The sequence below is a fragment of the Polypterus senegalus genome, chromosome 5 (genome assembly GCF_016835505.1).
Source record: "Polypterus senegalus isolate Bchr_013 chromosome 5, ASM1683550v1, whole genome shotgun sequence".
NCBI classification, from domain to species: domain Eukaryota; kingdom Metazoa; phylum Chordata; class Cladistia; order Polypteriformes; family Polypteridae; genus Polypterus; species Polypterus senegalus.
The window spans coordinates 48,950,942-48,973,981 of record NC_053158.1 but is presented as its reverse complement, the minus strand read 5'-3'; the positions used below and the strand labels follow the sequence as shown (position 1 = coordinate 48,973,981).

General features: G+C 36.2%; 1 protein-coding gene across 4 annotated transcripts in view; it reads right to left on the bottom strand.

The window, feature by feature from the left end:
- The window catches only part of LOC120530261 (tripartite motif-containing protein 54-like), a 73,839-nt gene that overhangs the window by 16,511 nt on the left and 34,288 nt on the right, over positions 1–23,040 (bottom strand). For 2 of the 4 annotated variants that reach the window (XM_039754591.1, XM_039754590.1), the window contains exons 9-10: positions 16,496–16,765; positions 14,206–14,296 (exon numbers count right to left, since the gene is read on the bottom strand). In XM_039754591.1, the coding sequence (XP_039610525.1) occupies positions 14,206–14,296; positions 16,496–16,765 (361 nt within the window). The remainder of the gene's footprint in view (positions 1–14,205; positions 14,297–16,495; positions 16,766–23,040) is intronic. The other 2 variants (XM_039754592.1, XM_039754589.1) reach the window with 1 other exon arrangement.

Here is a 23,040-nt window from a genome sequence, read left to right as displayed (position 1 = left end):
AGTTAATGGTTTAGTGGGATCTTAGAAGCTCAGACATGCTTAGGGGTTTCACTTTTAAAGGCTGTCTTCTGATATGGAGCAGCATGACTAGGGTTAAATTCAATTTTGCTCTCAAGCTTTGTGAAAGAGTAATCAGTCCTAAAGGCTTGCGGATAATAAAGTAGGTTTCTTGCTCCAGTATGCTGCAAGTGTACTAAAACCCAATAAAGATACTTTCCATAGCAAATGTATTTTTTGCATATTTCAAAACCCACCTACAAAAATACTCCTATGCATTAAAATACACATTAAAATTCTTAAAAACGCTTTAAACACTAGAAGTAAAATTGAAAATGGAAATCTACTGACCCCCGTTAGTCTATAATGCAGGTTTACAGGGCTGAAACATTTCCTGAGTGCATCAAGTACAAGGCAAAGCCAGCGCTGGAAAGTCTGGAAGGCGACTACAGGGCACACTACAGGGCACACTACAGGGCACACTACAGGGCACACTCAAGCACACAAACACACCCATTTATGGAGGGACAAAGTAAAGTTAAGCTAACAAGCATATGGTTGGGATGTGGGCAGAAACCCAGCATGCACACATAAAATCCAACATAGACATGGGGAAAAAAATGGACATTTCACACAGGCAGTAACTTGAACCCAGTTTACTGGAGGATGACTGTTGTTTTAAATGTTTTTATGAAATATGCCCTGCAGAGGAGGTAGAGAGAGAGAGAGAGAAAGGCTGGGAGCATATGCTGATAGCGTGTTGCCGCATCCACACCCACCTGGATTGGCATCCAAGTGCAGTGGGTGACACTTCAGCACCACACTTGAACAGTGTGAGGTTTTTACAGCGGCTGGAGGGCCAATCCTGACACCAACTCCTAAGAGCTTCCTGCAAGTTGGAGGACCTGCTTGCAAGGGAGTGTGGTTATTAATGTTGCTACTGGACGGTTTCTGGGGGCAAGAATTCAGGTCCTAGCTGTGCATGCTAGATCATCTAGTCCATCTGCACAGTGTAAGTGAATGTAAGGACAAGTGGGTGAGTGTGCCCAGTGATGGACTGGTGCCATGTTCCTATCTAATGCCTGATGTTGTCAGGATAAGCATTGAATAAGCTAATTTGGCAAATGGATGGATGTTTGAATGTTTCCAAAAGTTTCCATCCTTGTGCATATTATTTTTTATTTGTATTGCTTTTTTAAAAGGTTTTCAATTTGTATTTCCTCTGGTGTCATCACACCCATATCTTACGTGACTGACAGTGAATTTTAAGTATAGGTTGAAACTGTGAAAATATCGCCATCATATATTGACAGTAAGCAGATATTTCTAAGACAGTTTCAGTTTGCTCACACTATTCTAAATTGGGATTATGAGTAATGCTACAATCGGTTCTAGCAAGTGTGTGATTGTGCATGAGTGTTCACCCTGTGATGGACTGGTGCTCCATCTAAGGATTATTCCAGCCTGGTGCCTGATGCCTGCTGTGACTGACTCCAGCATCCCTGCAAAAATACTCATAATGAAGTGAATTTGAAAAGGGATGGATGGATGGACGTATATATATATATATATATATATATATATATATATATATATATATATATATATATATATATATATATATATATATATATCTGCAGTGGGCTGGCGCCCTGCCCAGGGTTTGTTTCCTGCCTTGCACCCTGTGTTGGCTGGGATTGGCTCCTGTGACCCTGTAGTTAGGATATAACAGGTTGGATAATGGATGGATGGATGGATATATATATATATATATATATATACACAGATAACATTCTTGAACCAACTTTATACAACCCAGTGTTGTGGAAGTTTGGAAATGATCCCAGCAGTACAGGGTGCAAAGTACAACACAACTCCAAACAGGACTCCTGTTCAGGGTCATTTGATATTTCTTGGTTAAGTCAGAAAGAAGACATTTCATCATGTTATCCTATCTCAGACACACATTATCCATTTCAGGGTCTCTGTTCAGAGCTTATATCACCAGCACTGGGCACAAGGCAGGAAGTCACCCTGGATACGATGCCAATATATCACAGGACCTACTCATGCACACACCTGTACAGGGGTTAATTTGGAATCACCAATTAGCTTATCCTGTGTGACCTTGGAGATGTGAAAAAAAAAATTTGAGTACCCACAAAGAAACCAACACAATCAGTCACAGAACATGCAGACCTCACATAGATGATGTCTGGCATGAGCTCTGTGCATATACAGCACTGCCAAATCCACCATCGTGCCTCCCTTGATGTACTTATGCAAATGCCAAATCTCTCTCATGCAGTAACACTATTTTTAATATATTATTTCCATTTTAAACTAATAATTAATAAAAGAAACAACTTTAAAAATCCCTTCTTGAAACATAAGTGTTATACTTGAAAACAGAACATTTTTGGAAGGTTTAACACATGGTCAATGAAACTGACACTGAATTACAGTGTATCCCTAAAAATAATACTCTCCTTTATGATTCTTGTTTTCTAAGCATAATTTGAGAGACTCTTCAATTTTTTTTGCTTTGAAACTTGGAATATTTAATGAAAATCTATCTAAACCTAGGCATGCTCAGTAAAAGGTGTTCAGCGCTGCTGTAAGACAAAAAAAGAAGGTGAATTAACACCAAGAGCAGATGTTCACCAAACAAAGGGATGAAAAGGTAAAGTAGCAACCAATATTGAAATAATAATAATAATAATAATGATAATAATAATAATAATAATAACAGACCTATTCATATTTATCATTAGAGGATCTTTGATGACATTATGTAATGGTATAATGTACACAGTATTCAACCCTTCTCCAATGTTTTTATCTGTTTGTTCAATTCGAAAGAAAGAAAAAAAGAAAAAGAAAAACTTTTGTGAAAAGCTCATATCACGATATCATGGTAAAGAACAAAATAATAAATCCACCCTTCACTTTTTGAATTCAGTCCTAATCCTGAATGATTTTGAAATGTGGAAGGAAAACTGGAGCACTCAGGAAAAACGTAATGCAGACATGGGGAGAAAATGTAAATTCTGCACATACTGTACAGTGGACCAAATCCAAGTGATGCTCAGAATTGAGCTTGAAATCCTAATACTGTGAAGTGCAGCTTGATAATGTGATAATAAATCAAACTCTAGTGAAATCACATTAAAAAGAGTAAAATAAAATCAGTTACCATTATTACATTATTATGTTTATTCACAGGGCAAAAAATACTTAAAGGAATACCCCACCCAAAAATGATATCTTTTTTATATGCTACTTCATGTACTTTGAAGTGGTGGCTACGAAAACCTTTTAATCTTGTACTTTTAATGACAAATAACATAACACATTTTTTGATAGAACAGGACCCATAAATAACCAATGCTGAAATATAGCAAACAATATAAATATCATGTTACTTGTGTCATATAATCCACACATTAAGTCATCCAGTCATATACTCAGAACATGCAAAGTGCATTTATTTTTTATTTAAATAAATAATTCCAGAAAATAAAACATGACCAGGATACAGTTTTGAATTGAAGAACTGCCTCTCCCCCTCATTCATTGGTCAAGAGTACTGATTTCAGTTCAAAAGTGTGACTCCGGATGAAGCACTTCTTGTTTGTGAACTGCTTTTATTTTCCACAGCATATAACTGAATGACTTGATGTGTGAATTATACAACACAACCAGCATGTGATTTGTTTTATGGGCATTTTATATTGTTTGCTATCATACAAGATCACTCACCTTTGGGTCATGTTCCATCAAAAAATGTGTCATTTCTTTATGAAAATATGAGATTAAAAATTTCTCTCGACCATTACTACAAAGAATATGGGGTAAGCAACTTATTAAAAAAATCACTTTTGGTCTGAGTATTCCTTTAAAGCATATGTTCTTAAACTTGATCAGTGTTGTCTGAATTTGGGTCACACAGGGTTGAGATTCTCAATAGTAATTAATGTGAAAGGGTCGCTCACAGTTTGTGGATTGTCTATTGACTTGTGGCCACAAGCAGCTAAACTTCTTTGCTTCGTTACAACCTGCATTTGTGATTCTCTAAGAAACCCACCCCACCTAGGATAAGAAAGGATGATGGTTGGCAGTGGTTCTCCAAGTGGACAGAATGACATTTAGGGGCTATTCTGAGTTTCGAAGACACAAATAAGGCAAAGTTGTGTTGCAACAAAAAAAAAGTTTAAGAACCATTGCCTTAGGAATAAAGGTATTTCAACAATGTAAATAAGAATATGTCATAATGGTTTGCAAGACAGATGGATTAAAAAAATAATGATAACCTGCATGAAAATGATTGAACGCTTTATGATATGGTGCACTTTTTTAAAGCATTTAAGGTGTTGCACAAAAGACAATATAAGCATAATTTATACAAAAGATTTTGTATCTGAATCGTAAATTTTGTGTCTCTATTTTCTGCAAGGGATTTTTCTATGACAAAGTGAGATAGGTAAATTCTATAAAAGTTGGTTTATGCACTTAATTGACCACCCACTCAGTACTGGGCACACTCTCACTCTCTTCCACACTCACTTATTGTATATTATACCCTAACATGGAGGAAGAAAAACTGTCATACTAAGAGGAAAAACTGGCAAAAACTGGCAGACTGTGCCAAACTCCACACACACAATGCTCAGCCTACAAGCTGATCCAGGTTCACACAGCCACAAGACAGCTATACTAACCGTACCTCCGGGCTGGTTTTCAAAATTTCACTTGCATTTTAGGGAGTTCAAGTTTTATTACCTAAGGAGAATGGGGTAAATTTTATATTTACTTTGTGAGTTCTTATTTGACACTACCTTTCAAAAAGTAATGTGTCCCAATAAATCTATAAACAGACTCTATGAAGTATAGCTAATTAGGAAACCTATTTAAATAAGAATGTATTTATTTTTCTGTTTAATTAACATTACAAAAATACTACATAGGTGTTAAATATTTAGTATATGGAAATCACCAGTCTGCGGTGGGCTGGCGCCCTGCCCAGGGTTTGTTTCCTGCCTTGCGCCCTGTGTTGGCTGGGATTGGCTCCAGCAGACCCCTGTGACCCTGTAGTTAGGATATACTGGGTTGGACAATGGATGGATGGATGGAAATCACCAGTTATCATTAAAATATTTGCACCATCTTTCACTGTTCTCTATTAGTGAAGAAATACTGGCTAGTTTTGATGAAGATACAGTTAGTATTTGTAGGCTTTATCAAAAACATTTAAAGAATTCAACCTAGATGATTGCAATGGATGATGGGATCTTACAATCATTCTTAAGAATGTACAGATCATACTTACATTTACATTTTACATTCACTCACTAAGGAGATGCTTTTATCCAAAGTGACTTACAAAAGAGGTCAACATATTTAAGTGAACATCTTTCTGAGGACTGTTTTGAAACAAGTGTTTAAAAAAATTGACCATCATAACTGAAGAGCTCTACGCCATACAGAACACCACAAAACTAGTTAATATTTCCTTAGTTACAAGAGCCTATTAAAGCCATTAAATATTAGACAGGTAGTCACAGAACAAGAGAGTCTTCAAAGTCTTCCTAAACACACTGAGGGAATCAGCAGTTCAGATGGAGGTGGGCAGCTTTTGGGGCCCAGCTAGAAGCTGCATATGAAAAGAGTCTGGATTGAGATTTGATGCGTCACATACTATAACTCAGCTGAAAATTGTACCCTGCGTGCAAACTCCATTTCTTTTGGAAAATGTATCCAAGACAAAGTCCGATTGTGAATTCTGCCAACAGGTGCCACCTGACTAGATCATATGTTTCGGGAGTGCTCTACAATCAGACCATTTTGGAGTACAATTTTGGCATACCTTTTAGGCTACCTCTGATGTAAAAAATCCCTCAGTCATTTAAACGGTAATTTTTGGAGCAACACCAGATGGGACAACATTAAATATGGAAATATTGCTCAACTGGAGGAATCCAGTCCTGTCTCTCCTAACAGAATGGAAAGTGGTTTCTAATATTATCCTCTGTAAAGAATAGTTCAAGATTTTTTAGACTTCTAGTGAATAATTCTTTGGCTGATGGTGCTCAATGTTAGTGTGTCTGAGAGAGTATGTGCAGCATTGTTTATAATGGCACTTAGATTTGTTTTAATTATCTCCTCTGCTACTACCATAACTGTCCCATAACTGAGCAACCCCCTTTTGATTAGCTTATGGATTCTATGGGCCTGTTGTTACCAGTCCAGCACACCACAGCTTAGAAAAGTATACTGGCCTACAAAGAGTTGTAGAAGATGTGAAGATTGTGTCTTCCCACATTAAAGGAACACAGTCCCCTATGAAAAAAGAGCCTGCTCTGCCCTTTCTTATATAGTTCCTCTGAGTTATGAAACCATCCCAACCAGTCATTAATGTGGATCCCCAAATACTTATAGGAGCGCACCACCTCTACATCCACACCCTGAATAGTGACCAGACATAGAGGTTCTTTGGTGCAGTGAAAATCAAAAACCAGTTACTTGCTTTTGCTGATGTTGCAGACAATTCTTTCTGCACAAAGAAACAAAGTTCTCCACCTGAGTCCAATACTCTGTTTCATCCCCCTTTATCAATACACCCTATAAGTGCATATTCATCCAATAACTATATTTATAGTCTAGGGTGTACAGAGTGAAGAGAAAAGGAGACAGGACTGTTCCTTGTGGTGCTTCATTGTTTCTGACATCTGGTTAATTATCTATTACACCGTAGGTGCATCCACCAGCAAATCTCTGAGGTTACCCATTAACAAAAATGGCTTGATTGGTACTGAAGGCACAGAGAAATTAAAAACATAATCCTCACAATGCTGCTAGATTTTTCCCGGTGAGAATTAGCCCTGTGGAGCAGATGGATAACTGCATCCTTCACTACAACCGTCTTTCCATTTTCATATCTACTTAATGCAATATGGGGTCATTGGGGAGCTTATGCTAAAAGAATTGAGGATATAACAACGAAAAGAATTCTAAATGAGGTGAAACTCAAGTGAAGAGCGTTATACGAAAATAAACTGAAATGAATTGAACACTCATACATAGATTAATTAATTTTACACATCTCTCTTTCAAATACAGGAGAATCATGTAGACATAAAGAAAATGCAGACTATATTGTAATGCCGTACATGAAAACCCATAATCAATAAATACTAGCGAACATTTATTTCAACAGTTTTAAGAAAGAGTTTCAGGCCTCATTTGTTGTCCTTGCTAGGTGACCACCATATTAATGGAGTCCAAGCTCCACATGAGAGCACTGGGCTGTGCAGAGGTTAAAGCCAAGTGTGAGATGGAGGCATGGTTGCCTGGACTGGTAATCAAAGGCACATCGAACCCTAATATGTGTCTGCCAAGCAAAGACACCTACATAAAAGTGCTGTCAGACATTATTCTTGTTTGGTCCTTACTCTAATTATGTTCCTCTGCTTTTCTTGGGGCCTACTCTTAGTACATATGAAGTTCCAGATTTCAAATGAAGGAAAGTCACAAATTGAATGCTCATTCCAGACAAGAAACCATAATAAATCTTTGTTATCTACGCTGAGATGTGGTCATTTGCCCACCATCCTTCTCTTGTAAGTCTCAGGCTAGAGAAAGAATTATTGGTTATCTGTTCTGATAGAGCTGTCACCTGAAAACTCATCTCACTTTCCTTATGTGAGTCAGAGCAATAAAAAGCTTTATCCCTCGGTATGAGTCAGAGTAACCAGGATGAGTACGTTATGAGAATGTAATAATGGTGACTTTGGAAAGCTACTGGAGATAAACAGGCTGGACACAGTGATAACCCTTTGCCCTTTTTGCCCTACTATAATCACATGCTCAAAAGTCAGGGTCTTTGGCAGTTGCTTTGTTGACAGTATCTAAAATAATATTTTTTCCTGTTTGACTGAGATGTTATCCATTAAAGATTTAAAAATACATTTTTGGACACTGTAAAAGAGTAGTGATAAATATGCTAGTCCTTTCAACACAATAGCACCAAGAAAGCAATAGCTGACATGTTATCTCTTTTACCAGCTTCCCATTCCCTTTTAACCAGCCAAAATAATTTTGACAGTGGCAGTCAATTTGAAGTGAACCTGTTCTCTTGGGGAAGTATTTTACAATTGGTCATTAAACCTGCATGGTATTTTGACTGGTCTCCTAATTACTATTATAAACCACAGATATATTCTCCATAACAACTTAATTTATATCACCAGTTAAGGCAACATGAAGGACAGATCAAGAACTCAGACTTTATTAGGATGTGAAGTTATAGTTTTGTGATGCTGCTTCTCTGACATCTGACGCTGATCTCTTGTGTATGTTTGAGTCCTCCACCGGGCCAATCAGAGAATCAAGCTACGCAATGTCTCATAGCCTCTGGGTCTGGGAATAATAGGTTTAGCCTCTAAACAAATGATGGCCATTTAATGACTTATTTCTAAAATGACAGAATAAAATAAGTATACTTTGTAGAACAGATACTCAAGAGCTAAAGAAATTTGCAGAAAGAGCCTGAGAGAAGTTGAAAACATAACTAAAGACAGATTCCTGTGAATCAAGCAGGGAGAAGAAACACAATGAGGCTTGACCTGCTATTTGGAAGTTAGATGGGAAAATTCACTGTTAGCAGGTAAATCTCATGGGAAACTTTGGGAGCTGTACCTGGTGATTTTATTATCTATTCCCGTTCCCAGGAAAAAAAATAGTTTTGAATTTGAGTTTAAAAGAAAATGATGTAAAAATGATGTAAGAAAATTCTTTCCAGAAGAAAGAAGAGCTGAAGCATTGGAACATAAGAATATTTTTGTTGAAAAATGGTCATTCAACCCAACAATGCTTATCAATCATATTTGACTAATTTCTCCAAAATAATATTGTGTCATATTTTTAAGATCCCTAAAGTACAACTGCCAACTGAACTACTTGTTAACTTATATCATGTGCTTATGGTTCTCAGTTAACAGAAAAAACAATTCTTATGTTTGTGTGAATTTTACCCTTAATATGTTTCATACCTCCCTGCTTTCTTTTTAAAGACTTATTTTAAAAAACATCTGGGATTCGCCATACTAATTTTCTTCCTAATTTTGAACACTTCAGTAATGTCACCTTTTAACTTCTGTTTGCTTAAACTGAAAAGATTTAACAGCAACATTTAAATTAAATGATTTTTTTTCCTTTGGGTATATTTTTGAATAAATGCGCACTTCTTTTTTTTATACCTTTTGAGAAACTGTTTATTTGATATTTGGACTTCAGTATTCACACATTATACACTTCATGTCGACATTTTGTCATTATTACAGTAAGATGACATTTTTTTTTTGTTTTAGTTACGTGTTCAACATTTCTTGTCTCGCATTTCCTCTCATGCTACATTTACCCAGATCGTTGTAGACACAGAACACACATGAAATGCATGTATCCCAAATACATTATTTACCCTATACAATTCCAAACCCCTCACTGCAAGATAAAGAGACTTCAGCATCTGAGTTGACTTCCGCTGCCTCCGTGGGGGGATGAGTGAGCAGGCGGCCTGCTGCCAGTGCTGATCAATACATTTGCAGAGACAAAGACGTTGATGAGGAGGAGCAAAGGAATTTAAGGTGGCCAGGCATTACGACTCTTTTCGTAGGTTTCAGGGATTCTAGTGTTAAGTAATTCAGTTTTTCCTCATTGGTTATGTCTTGTGTCACAAGAGAAGGGACAACTGCAAAGGCCATTTCCCTAATGACTGTTTAATCAGAAAACCAAAGCTCAACACATGCTGCATGCAAGCCAGTTATCACCCCAAAAGTCCTCACAAGGTATCAAGAGGCTACAGCTTACATGATACTCGTCTCTTATTCATCAACAAACACCTTTATTTATTACACACCATGTAATCCTGCAAATGAGCAAAGTAACCCTTCTCTAGACTCTTTTATGTGATGCATTTTGTTTTCTTTGCAACATGGAGATCACAAATGCACACAGTACGCCAGATGAGCCCTCTCTAGTGCCTTGTATAGCTTAAGCATAACCTCCCTTACGTGTACTCTACACATCATGCAATTTAATTTAACATTCTATTAGATTTCCTAATTACCTCAGAACACTGCATGGATGTAGAAGGCAAAGAGTCCACTATGACTCTTAGGTGTAAGTTCAAGTTTTACATCTCCAATTGTTTATTTAAATCTAGCATTGTTACTTTCTTCATTAATTATCCTACATTCTCAACTGTGTAAACTAAGCACAACTAGTTACTATATAAATTACGTAAATGGACTCAGGGGAGGGGAAATCTAAGTTAAATAGGCAGTGGTGGATAAAAATGGCAAAATTAACAAAGGAGATGCAACAACAAGAAGGTAGACAAGTTTTGGGGCTCAAGTAAGACCCTTGTTGGATATGGTTAATCCAAATTTGCCAGAAAATGGATCTTGACTTTGCATATAGTTTAAGACTAAGACTTTTGAAAATATACAATAGATAGTGATAAATAATATCTGGGGTATCATTAAGATATGTTTTCTCCATCTTGCATATAGTAAATGCAAATAATTTCAGATAAATAATGAATCTCAGCTATTCAGAAAATTCATTCTTCTTCAATGTGTGTAAAGTATATGATAATTCAACTAATATTTGTATATCAGGCACATAAACAGTATCTCATTTGAAAATATTTTCAGGACAAGATCTGAACTGTGAATGCTATCAACAGTCACCCACCTTACTAGGTCATATGTTTGGGGAATGTTCTACATTCAGATAAGATCATTTTTGACCAGTAGTTTTGCAAATATTTCGCCCTGTCTCAGATGGAGTCTGACACTCAACCCCTTAAAAGTAATATTTTGATTAACACCAGATGGGATTATACTATGTAAAGGAAAACCTATGATGGTATCCTCTAAGACATTTCTCACATGAAAACTTATTTTGCTTAAGTTAAGGAAACCTAATCTACCTCTCATAACCCGGGAACGTGATGTCTAATATTATGTTAAGTTAAAGAAAATGTAATTCTTTTTTGGAGCAAAACATTTGTACCTCTGTTTTGCTAACAAAAATGTATCTTTGACTGAACTATGTGCTATTGTTTTGTTTTCCAGTTAACATAAAATAAAAACTAAGAAGAGATATTGTAATTGAGAAGCAGGGAAAAGGTAGTGAAAGAAAACTGAATCTTCATGAAAGGTTAATATTGAAGCTTACAGCCATGGTAGGGAACTTGGCAACGAGGAAGGAAAGCTGTAAATTTGGTAAAATAACTGACAGACACAAGTTTGACTGTGATAAATGTATGCAAACCACCTAATGATAGACCAAAACCTAAATTTAAAATGTGCAGATAAGCAGAAAAAACAAAAAAAATATGTAGAAATTGTAATTAATTACAAAGTAATTGTAATATAATGCAATATGAAGTGTTATATTGAGGAACTATGTCACAGGATATGAAGACGGGCACTATCTATCTATCTATCTATCTATCTATCTATCTATCTATCTATCTATCTATCTATCTATCTATCTATCTATCTATCTATCCATCCACCCACCCACTAGAACAGTAGTGCTTAAATATTAGTATGAACAGTCTATATTAAATGGCAAGGGACCTTGTATGTGGCTGTATTATGCGTCACTGTATTGTGTGCCTTTAATTTTCTCTCGCAGTAATACTGGTTTGTATTTCCGCAAAATGCCTGTAATTTTCTTTGACAGAAATACAGTTTAACCTCGGTTCACGACCATAATTCGTTCCAAAACTCTGGTCGAAACCCGATTTGGTCGTGAACCGAAGTAATTTCCCCCATAGGATTGTATGTAAATACAATTAATCCATTCCAGACCATATGAACTGTATGTAAATATATATTTTTTTAAGTTTTTAAGCACAAATATAGTTAATTATACCATAGAATGCACAGTGTAATAGTAAACTAAATGTAAAAACATTGAATAACACTGAGAAAACTTTGAACAACAGAGAAAACTAACACTGCAAGAGTTCGCGCTATAGCGCTACGAACTGCTCGCCAAAAACACTTTAAGTACTTTAAGAGTTTTAAGTATAGGGAAAAAAATGAACATTTGAAAAATCCATAATTTAATAAACCACCAAGAAAAGTAACATTGCAACAATGCACGCGCGCGCCTGTGTGTGTCTCTCTCGTGCGCCTGTGTGTGTGTCTCTCTCGTGAGCCTGTGTGGGTGTGTCTCTCTCTCTCTCGCGCCTGTGTGTGTCAGTGTGTGTCTTGCGCCCCTGTGTGTGTGTGTGTGTCTCTCTCTCACGAACACGCCTGTGTGTGTCTCTCTCTCTCTCTCTCTCTTTGCACAGGGAATGCACAGGGATAGACTAAAAACGTCTGGCTCCGCGCATTCGCACTTCACCAGAAAATACACACACACGGACACCTGGACACACACAGGGGTTTTATTAAAGAGGATATTCTTATGTGTGAATTCCAAATAGACTGGAAAATAGTGATATGTCTAATAAAGAACAGTAAGCTGATTAGAGACAAATGAAAAAGAAATGAAAAGGAACCAGCTTGGAGGTATTTATTTAAACCAAAGGAGAAAGTAAAGTATGAGGGAGATGAAAAGAGATACGCAAAGTAACTGAAGGAGGGTTTTCATTAATTCCAGTGGCCTATTTCACAACTGAAACGTCTGATAAAAAGATGTGGCCTGATATCAAGAAAGGAAAAACAAGCTTAAAAACAAAGGCTAAATGGCGTCCACTAGACCATTCCAACACTCATTCCAAAAAAAAGTTATGTATGATCTACAGGAGGTGAATTAGATGAGGATGAATCAACATGTGTGGCAGAAAATTGGAAAGGGTAGTGGAAACAAATGAAGATCCATTTTTGGCTACAAAGGCCAACATAAGAGATAGCTGTGCATTGGATGTATAATTCAGGAAGTGACCTAGAGACACAGAAATGTCAGAAGAATGTAGTTAATGCAGCTGAAGGTCTCTTGTTGTGTGGAATCGATAAACTGGTGCAACAGAGAAACAAATGTTCACAATTACGCAAAAAATTTCTAAACAAATTCTAGCCATATAGCAGAGACACATGGATTAGTATTTAGATAAATCACTAAACCTACAGAAGCAATTTTCTAAGCATTTTGAAGTAATGTTATTAGGTTCTTGATTTCATATGATTTATATATTCAATACCATTAGGCTTTTCAGCTTCAAAATAATATTATTTTGTTACCTTATGAAAAGCTCATTTATATGGTACATTCTGTAAATTATATGTGCCATTTCAAATATAATTGTTGAAGCTGGTACTAAAATTTCATCTTGAAGTAAAAAAATATCTGGATCAGCTAACTTATGCTAAACTATTTATTTCAGAATAATTATAGTAGATAGTTTGTTGTTCCTACTTTTAGCAAACTATAAATAAGCAGTGTTCATATAATTGTGCCAAATTCAAATTAAGAGTATTCTCATTCTGTTTTCTCTCTGTTTTCCCTCTCTGCCATCCTTGGGCCTCCATAAGCCTTGAAAACACACTATGAGCGTGCATAGATGGTCAGGTGCACAGATGGACAACAGGAACAAAAAACAATACTACTAACATGTGAATTTAACCTTTTCTAGACGTTAACTAGGTTTAAATTGTCTCTGGGATACTCTCCAGTTTCCAGCAACTTTGACCAACAAAAATGGCTATGGATGTATTGATAAAGATACACAATATAACATATATGCACAGGTACAGGAGAGAGGTTAGACATACTGCCCCTTTAGCCTTCTGGGATCTGAATAAATGCACCCAAGGAATATGCAGAGTATTCCTATGTTAGTCTAATATTTCCTCATCTAAATATGTAAAAAGGTAGGGTAAGTTTAAGAGTGTCCTATTTCAGTAACAGCACAGCTGGGTAACTTTAATAAGATGGAAACCACTTTTTATCCGTACTTTTAGGACAGCTGATAGTAAAACAATATTTCATTGTAGTTTACCATTATCAGAGATGGAAAATCCAATTGTATACAAAAATTATTAGTGTATCTTTTCTATTGCAATATCCTTTCATTAAGGTATGAACTTCAAACTAGTAAATGTAAAGATTTTTGGATAATGAGAAACTACATTGCAGCAAAATTAGTTGACATGAATTAGGAAAATAAGACAGAAATAAGAATCCTACCCAAAACTGTTACAATCACGCACTGAATCTGACTCCAAAGCTGATACAGAATGACAAACAAAGCCAGAATTGTCAAGCAGAACGCTAAACCCTGTGTGAGGAGACAAGACACCATTGCTTCATCTGTGTGCACTCTCAGTTGATTTGTTACAGAAACAAATAGTTAAACAGATCTGTTATTTATTCAAATAAGGAATCAAGCAAAAATGTGAATCTATTTACTTAAGCATAATGAAAAGTTTTGTAACTATATATATATATATATATATATATATATATACAGTTGTGCTTGAAAGTTTGTGAACCCCTTAGAATTTTCTAGATTTCTGTATAAATATGATCTAAAACATCATCAGATTTTCACTCAAGTCCTAAAAGCAGATAAAGAGACACCAGTTAAACAAATGAGACAAAAATATTATACTTGATCATTTATTTATTAAGGAAAATGATCGAATATTACATATTTGTGAGTGGCAAAAGTATGTGAACCTTTGCTTTCAGTATCTGGTGTGACCCCCCTTTACAGCTATAACTACAACCAAACATTTCTGGTAACTGATTATTCCTGCACACCAGCTTGGAGGAATTTTAGCCCATTCTTCCGTACAGAACAGCTTCAACTCTGGGATGTTGGTGGGTTTCCTCACATTAACTGCTCGCTTCAGGTCCTTCCACAACATTTCGATTGGATTAAGGTCAGGACTTTGACTTGGCCATTCCAAAACATTAACTTTATTCTTCTTTAACTATTCTTTGGTAGAACGACTTGTGTGCTTTTGGTCGTTGTCTTGCTGCATGACCCACCTTCTCTTGAGATTCAGTTCATGGACAGTTATCCTGAAATTTTCCTTTAGAATTCTCTGATATAATTCAGAACTCATTGTTCCATCAATGAAGGCAAGCCGTCCTGGACCAGATGCAGCAAAACAGGCCCAAACCATGATACTACCACCACCATGTTTCACAGATACGATAAGGTTCTTATGCTGGAATGCAGTGTTTTCCTTTCTCCAAACATAATGCTTTTCATTTAAACAAAAAAGTTCTATTTTGGTCTCATACGTCCACAAAACATTCTTCCAATAGCCTTCTGGTTTGTCCACGTGATCTTCAGCAAAGATCTTCTGCAAACAGACAAGTAGCAATGTTTTTTTTGGAGAGCAGTGGCTTTCTCCTTCCAACCCTGTCATGCACACCATTGTTGTTCAATGTTCTCCTGGTGGTGGACTCATGAACATGAATGTTAGCCAATGTGAGAGAGGCCTTCAGTTGCTTAGAAGTTACCCTGGGGTTCTTTGTGACCTTGCCGACTATTACACGCCTTGCTCTTGGAGTGATCTTTGTTGGTCGACCACTTTGATAGATCCTGTTTTTTAAATAACACAGGGTGTTCACTCACACCTGATTGTCATCCAATTGATTGAAAACACCGGACTCGAATTTCACCTTCAAACTAACTGCTAATCCTAGAGGTTCACATACTTTTGCCACTCACAAATATGTAATATTTGATCATTTTCCTCAATAAATAAATGTAAGTATAATATTTTTGTCTCATTTGTTTAACTGGTTAGGACTTGAGTGAAAATCTGATGATGTTTTAGGTTATATTTATGCAGAAATATAGAAAATTCTAAAGGGTTCCCAAACTTTCAAGCACAACTGTAATATATATGTATATATATACAGTATATACATACATATATATGGTGTATATTATAGTGCTCACTCTTGTATAATCCTGGGGATGATTCCATGGCAGTATTAGCTGGCACTGCATACTCAAATGAAAAACCTCAGTACTTGCTTCAGTAGAGCGCACAAAAATGGCAAGTCAGCCACAGTGACATTATCTCCATTCCAGCTTGGCTAAAGTGAGTGGACCTTCTAAGTGTAGCAAGCTACCTAAGAGAGTGATGAAATGAGCAAAAATCCATGGAGTCAGTATGCATATATATGTAATGGATAAGATTTGATCATCTTAGAGTGTCAATAGAAAAACAGGCAGTCTGCACAAACAAGTATAAGGGTAGATTTGAAGGCAAGTACTATATTTCTTTGATGCATAACACCCATTGGTGATGTCCTTAGGTGTAGAATTATTGATTGTACTAAAAAATAAAAACTATGCCTGCATAAAGTGTTAGAAACTGCATATACTCTAATTCTATAATATGCTACTGTATTATGAAATTAAACGATATATGTATCCTTTTTCAGGAGCTACTCTTTAAAGCCTCTTAGCAATGCAAGTTGCAGCTCTATATAGGTTGTGCTTTTTACTCACCTGGGCCGTGTCTTCAGCAAAGCTGGAATTCTTATTGTTTGCCCCTGAGTTTTCATTGTCCGCTGTTCCTTTTGCTGTTGTTGCAGGTTTTTCTAACTCCTGGGAATCTGCAGGCGCCTGTTGAACTGCCCCTAACTGGTTGGTGGCAGATGTGTCAGAGGATGCTGATTTGTACCATCCAGGGTATAGCAAGAGATTTGTCGAAGGTGGTGAGGTGCTCAGTTCATTCTGCTCCATAGTTGGAGATCCAGTGATCTGTTCAGCTGTTACCTAAAGCAAAGCAAACAGAGTAAAGTAATCAGAATTACGTCATTATAAAATGCCAAGACAGACAATATATTTTTTAAAATTTACAGAAAATTCTTAACTTTAGAACAAAATGTTGTGTAGCAAATTCATATGTATTCCATGTTTGTGAAGAAATAATTTCGCCTTGAATAATACTGAACATATCTTTTAAGTTGGTCCTTATTGTTTGATAAGCTTCATCCTAGAAGATTTGATGCAGTGGGTCTCTTCAGTAGATGTAGGTATCCACTTATGTTCTGATATCACAGGCGGCTGCACGATACCTTTAATCAGTTTACTCCCCCTTTAGGCTGATTGGTGACTTTAAGTTGTCCTAGTGTCACAAGTTGTGTTTGTGAGTGTGTCCTGTAATGGCCTGTCACTCTGCCCAGGGATAGTTTGTGCTCCTGTGTAACGAATGCTGTCAGGACTGACTCTAGAACTCATTTCACCAAAAGTATTCATTGAAATTTACTCCTTCAAATGAACAATTAACTGCACACCAATTTCCAAATTAGATTTTGATTGAAGTATTCGTAGAGCTTGAATCTTACTTTAAAATGATATAATTTTCATGAGGAAGTTCAGTTTGATCTTTGTCCTAGCAGCACAGCACAGAATTATTTAAACTTGTGTTGTACATGATGGGGAGGAGGTGAAGGGATGTGTATCCTCAGTTGTTTTGAAAAAGCATATTTAACATGGATGGGAGGCAGGGCAACTTTCCCAGCACCCTCCTAGATCCAGCCAGTGCTAGGAACATTTTTTTTCTTTGTATATGCTGCCATTTGGGGATGTAAATTGGAAACACAGGAATAACTTTCAAATGTATGCTGATGAAACTCAACAGCATTTTTTCAATCCAAATAATACTAGGGGGCTTCGCCCCCTGCTCACTTCACTCACTAACCCCCTGGCCTGTGCTATGCGCCAGACACTTCACATCTCTGCAGCTCACATATGTGGATTTCACTTTCACCAAACAACAAATCTTTTAATTCTCGTGGATACGTCTCTTCATTGGGAAGAAACACTACTTTGCCCTGATGTTGACACAAATTAGACGATCTACAAGTCTCCGACTTAAAGTTTAAATCCAAACAATATATTCGATCTCTTTTCACTGTTCCGTTATTTACCCGAGTAATAATTTCCAATTGTTTGCACTAATGCGATCTTTACAATCATTTTTTTGAGATTTTCAAATTTTAGAACTTTCATTATCTCTAACCTGCTCTGCATGTGTATCGCATCAACGTTTTGGAACCTCTTTACGACATTCTACTTTGTCTTCTACTCTTTGTCTTTTATTTCCGGCCCCAGGCATGGTTAAATCTCTTGGCACAAAGTATCTCTGGATGTGAAATTACCTCTCTGAAAAAGTCACGTCTCGTCCCAGGCTAAAAAGGACTTTTTTTATATAATAGAGAGACTATTTTAATTACATTACTGATGAAATGTTTTATCAAAGTGAGAATGTGGATGAAAAATATTTTTTCTTAAAATTCAGAAAAACTGCTTATGCAGCACAATTTTAGATTAGTCGAATCTGTCCAAAAGTTGTTATATTTGACACAGATATTTTCACAACTCTGTACTTACTAAAGCATGGTTTCTCCAACCTAAAAACATTGCATACTTCAGTTTTTTAAGCTGCAGGATCTTGAAAGGCTTGTTAATTAATTTCTTTCAAGCAGAATTTACTATTGTAATACTTTATGATCAGGCTATTTAAGTTGTTCAATTACTATGTTACAGTAAGTTCAAAAGATGGAAGCTTGGATCTTATCCATACTACATTGTATGACCATATAACTCAGTTTATTTGATTCATTTAGTGGCTTTCAATGATGTTTAGAGCAGATTTTTAAATCCTTATTATCCATAAATAAAACGTAAATGATTTAGCTCCCTGTTACCTTACAGAATTAGAACTTAATAGTGCATAACACCCCAGATCTGACATTGAGCCTTTCAAATTGCATTATTATAAAGGTTTATAGGTTCATAATTGTCACATAAACAGAGTACAGTAAAATTGATATATGCATGTATTTTCCAATCCCCAGCACCATCATTAAAAAATATTAGTAACTCGTGCATTTCTCTTTCTCTTCTCAACAATAGTACTGGCATTTTGTCTGCCTAGGAGTTCATATGTCATCATATGTGATGGACCTTTCTCTAGACATTTTCTATTCAAATTAAATTATGGTTATTTGATAATGGAATGAACCATTCCAAAATGTGACTGACCTAGAACCTCAAGAATTTGAACTGAAAAGTACCCAGTATACCTATATATGTATATGTATGCATATTTTGTATATATGGTCAAATGTTTCTCTTTTTATATTTCAACATTATCTCTTGTGTTTATATTGCGTACCTTGTTTCATACCATATTGTAGTGATTCTCAAACTTTTGTATTTCCCTTTTCTACCTGGAATAATTCTGCACCCCCTGCATAGTATAAGATAGATGAGAATAACCCATGATACAACTAACAAAGGTGTGATACTCGTGCGGTATCGCGGTATCCTATCATTTTACTTCAATAAGATTTGCATGTGTTCGGCTAACTTCGATTAAATATTTGCAATTTATTTTTTTAAAGTGCTTTAATAACTGTTAAAATGCCTTGTGTGGTTTTTGGTAGTAATTCTAATCCCAAAAACAAAGCATAAATTATTCATTTTTATTTAACTATTTTTTTATGTAAAGAAATGATTAAATATGTTTTAATTTTTAAAAATCTCGTAAACGAGGACACCAATGAAGTCAATCTGCGAGAGACGAATGCATTTTCGTCCGACACATATTATATCGCTGTTAGTTGTATCATTAAAGTAACCCAATATGCAGTAAATTATTTAACTGAATTTGGCAATAATGGCTACGCTGCCAATGTGGTGCAGTCGCGCTGCATCATCACCTGATCTTCTGTTACCCGAATGTTCGCGACAGATATACCAATACCTCTCGAACTTTCTGGATTGAAAATACATGACTATAAAAGCCTAAGTAGTGCCGCCGCTCATCATAGAAACAAACTTTAAATAGAAAAGGAGCTCAGAGTGTCTCGATATCTCGAATATCAAACCAAACCTGGACAGGCTGTGTACTTTAAAGCAGGCACATATTAGTCATTAGATCTATGCCTTTGAAATGTTTTATTTTAATTTTAGTTACAATGCATTCATTGTGATTATATGCTTGCAAATTTAAATTTGAAAAAAAAATGTTAAAAATTTATTTTGTTGTCTTCATTTCATTTCATGTTCATTTATCCGGTGCCCCCCTTGTACAGCTTCAGCAGCACTCGCGCCACACAGTATGAGAAACATTGCCATATTGTACAGTGCACTGACCTCTTAAGTAGAACTGCACATAATAAGAGTTAAATAAACTTTCCTGAACTAAATTAAACAGGTTCAGTAAATGAATGGGGAAATTAATCATATATAGTTGGAAATGCAGAAGTGAACAGTGACACCTCACAGCGTTAGGACCCTTGTTATGATTTAAACGGGATTCCTTTCCTGCCTTACATCTATATTTCTTTTCCTTAACTCTTTTTCATTTATTTTTCAGTTTGGATTATATATTATGTTTATTTCTATTATTATTATTATTATTATTATTATTATTATTATTCGATTCATTCAATATATTGATGATTGTGTTATATTTTAAGATTAGTTTTATGCTAGATCTTTGAGTATTTATTATGTTCTTTGTATTTTAGGGGTGTAAACAAAAGATAACAGTAAGACAACTCTTTGAATCACAGCTAGGAACTGCCCCCAGCTTAATTAAAAAGACAGCACGGAAGAGTGGAGAGCATTGCTTTGCTTCTTTAAATTAAATAGTTTCTTTGACTCTTTTTTGCCTCTGTTTAAGGATTTGATTAAGGAATTTTTATTAGGATTTGTTTACTTTTGGATTGCTTTGTTCCTCCTTTTGAGTCTTTTGTGCTCTTTTGATCATTCTGTTGTGTTTTCCTTATACCATACCATTTTTTAAACTCATTTAATACTGAACAGGGTCTCAGGAGGCTGAAGCCCATCCCAGCAGGCATAGGACACAAGGCAGGGAACAGTCCCTGGACAGGGCGCCATTCCATAGCAGGGTGAACACATTTACAGACACACACACACATTATATATATATATATATATATATATATATATATATATATATATATACTAATAAAAGGCAAAGCCCTCACTCACTCACTCACTCACTCACTCACTCACTCACTCACTCACTTACTCACTCACTCATCACTAATTCTCCAACTTCCCGTGTGGGTGGAAGGCTGAAATTTGGCAGGTTGATTCCTTACAGCTTCCTTACAAAAGTTGGACAGGTTTTATATCGAAATTCTACGCGTAATGGTCATAACTGGAAGCAGTTTTTCTCCATTTACTGTAATGGAGATGAGCTTCAACGCCGGGGCGGAGTTTCGTGTGACATCATCACGCCTCCCACGTAATCACGCAGTACATAGAAAACCAGGAAGACCTCAAAAAAGCGCTCAAGAAAACATGCATTATATAATTGAGAAGGCAGCGAAACAATAAGAAGCGAGTTCTGCTACTTCGGAAACAAAGCACGATGTAAACCTACACTTTAAATTAAGTTCATAGACAGGCTGCCGCTGGCGTTTGTAATTTAGTGCCTGCCCATATAAGGCCATCCGTCAGCGGCAATCCAATAGCAAACTGCCACGGGTAAATATTCACGGGTGAAGGACTGTGCTTATGGCGCCTCCCAGCAGCCGAGAGTCGAGGTAATTCTTGGTAGCGAGAACCAATTGGATCGCTCTCCGCTACCAAGATTCTACCAAGAATTGAAAGCACGGGCCAATCGCGGCCCGTATCGGCTACCAAGAATTGACCAATCGCGCCCGCTTCGCTACCAAGAATTGGCCAATGACGGCTCGCTCTGCTACCAAGAATTGACGAATCACGACTAGCAAAACTCGGAGAGGGCGGGCCAACCTCTTGTCAGTTAATGTATTCTGCAAAAGCTTCTTCGAGTCGGCACACACACTAACGCTTCGCGATTTGCGTGCGCCTTTTGAACTGTCTAAAAATGTTACTCACTAGTGTCGGTTTGTGCAGATATATTTACGTTCACCTACACATGTTCTGAATGATTTTTTTAAACATTCTTGGTTAAGTTTATTACATTTACTAAATATTTGTGCAACACGTGTAAAGACAGATATAATAATGTATAAATACAGTATAATAAACATTGAATTGTATAATCATAGTTTAATTTTACAGAGTGCGCTTTAAAAATACTAATATGAAGTGCTCATTAATTATAAAAATACAAATCATAGAGAAAATCAACTATGTGTACATATTTCCTACAAAAGACCCTTGGGAAGTCTTTCTGGTATATAAATATATATGTATATATATGTACCTGTAAAAACAAAAGATTGGTATGCTTTTTTTTTAATACTTAACACTAAGTTATTCTTATAAAACAGACCTACACCTTTAATACTCAGATGATTCTACTCATGCTGTAGAATTGCATATATATTATAGATATACATGCTGTAAAATAGCATGCATATTATAGATATATATAGTTAATTATATATATATATATACATATATATTATATATATAGTTAATTATATATCATGCCATAGAATAGCATACATATATATATATATATATATATTAATTATATATATATTATATATATATATATATATATATATACACTCAGCAAAAAAGAAACGTCCCTTTTTCAGGACTGTGTATTTCAACAATAATGTTTTAAAAATCCAAATAACTTTACAGATCTTCATTGTAAAGGGTTTAAACAATGTTTTCCATGCATGTTCAATTAACCATAATCAATTAATTAACATGCACCTGTGGAATGGTCGTTAAGACCTCAACAGCTTACAGAAAGTAGGCATTTAAGGTCACAGTTCTAAAAACGCAGGACACTAAAGAGACTTGTCTACCGACTGTGAAAGATGCCCAGGGTCCCTGCTCATCTGCGTGAACGTGCATTAGGCCTGCTGCAGGGAGGCATGAGGACTGCTGATGTGGCTAGGGCAATAAATTGCCATGTCTGCACTGTGAGACGGCTAAGACAGTGCTACAGGTAGACAGTGGAAGAACCCGGATCTCAATCCCATTGAGCACGTCTGGGACCTGTTGGATCGCAGGGTGAGGGCTAGGGCCATTCCCCCCAGAAATGTCCAGGAACTTGCAGG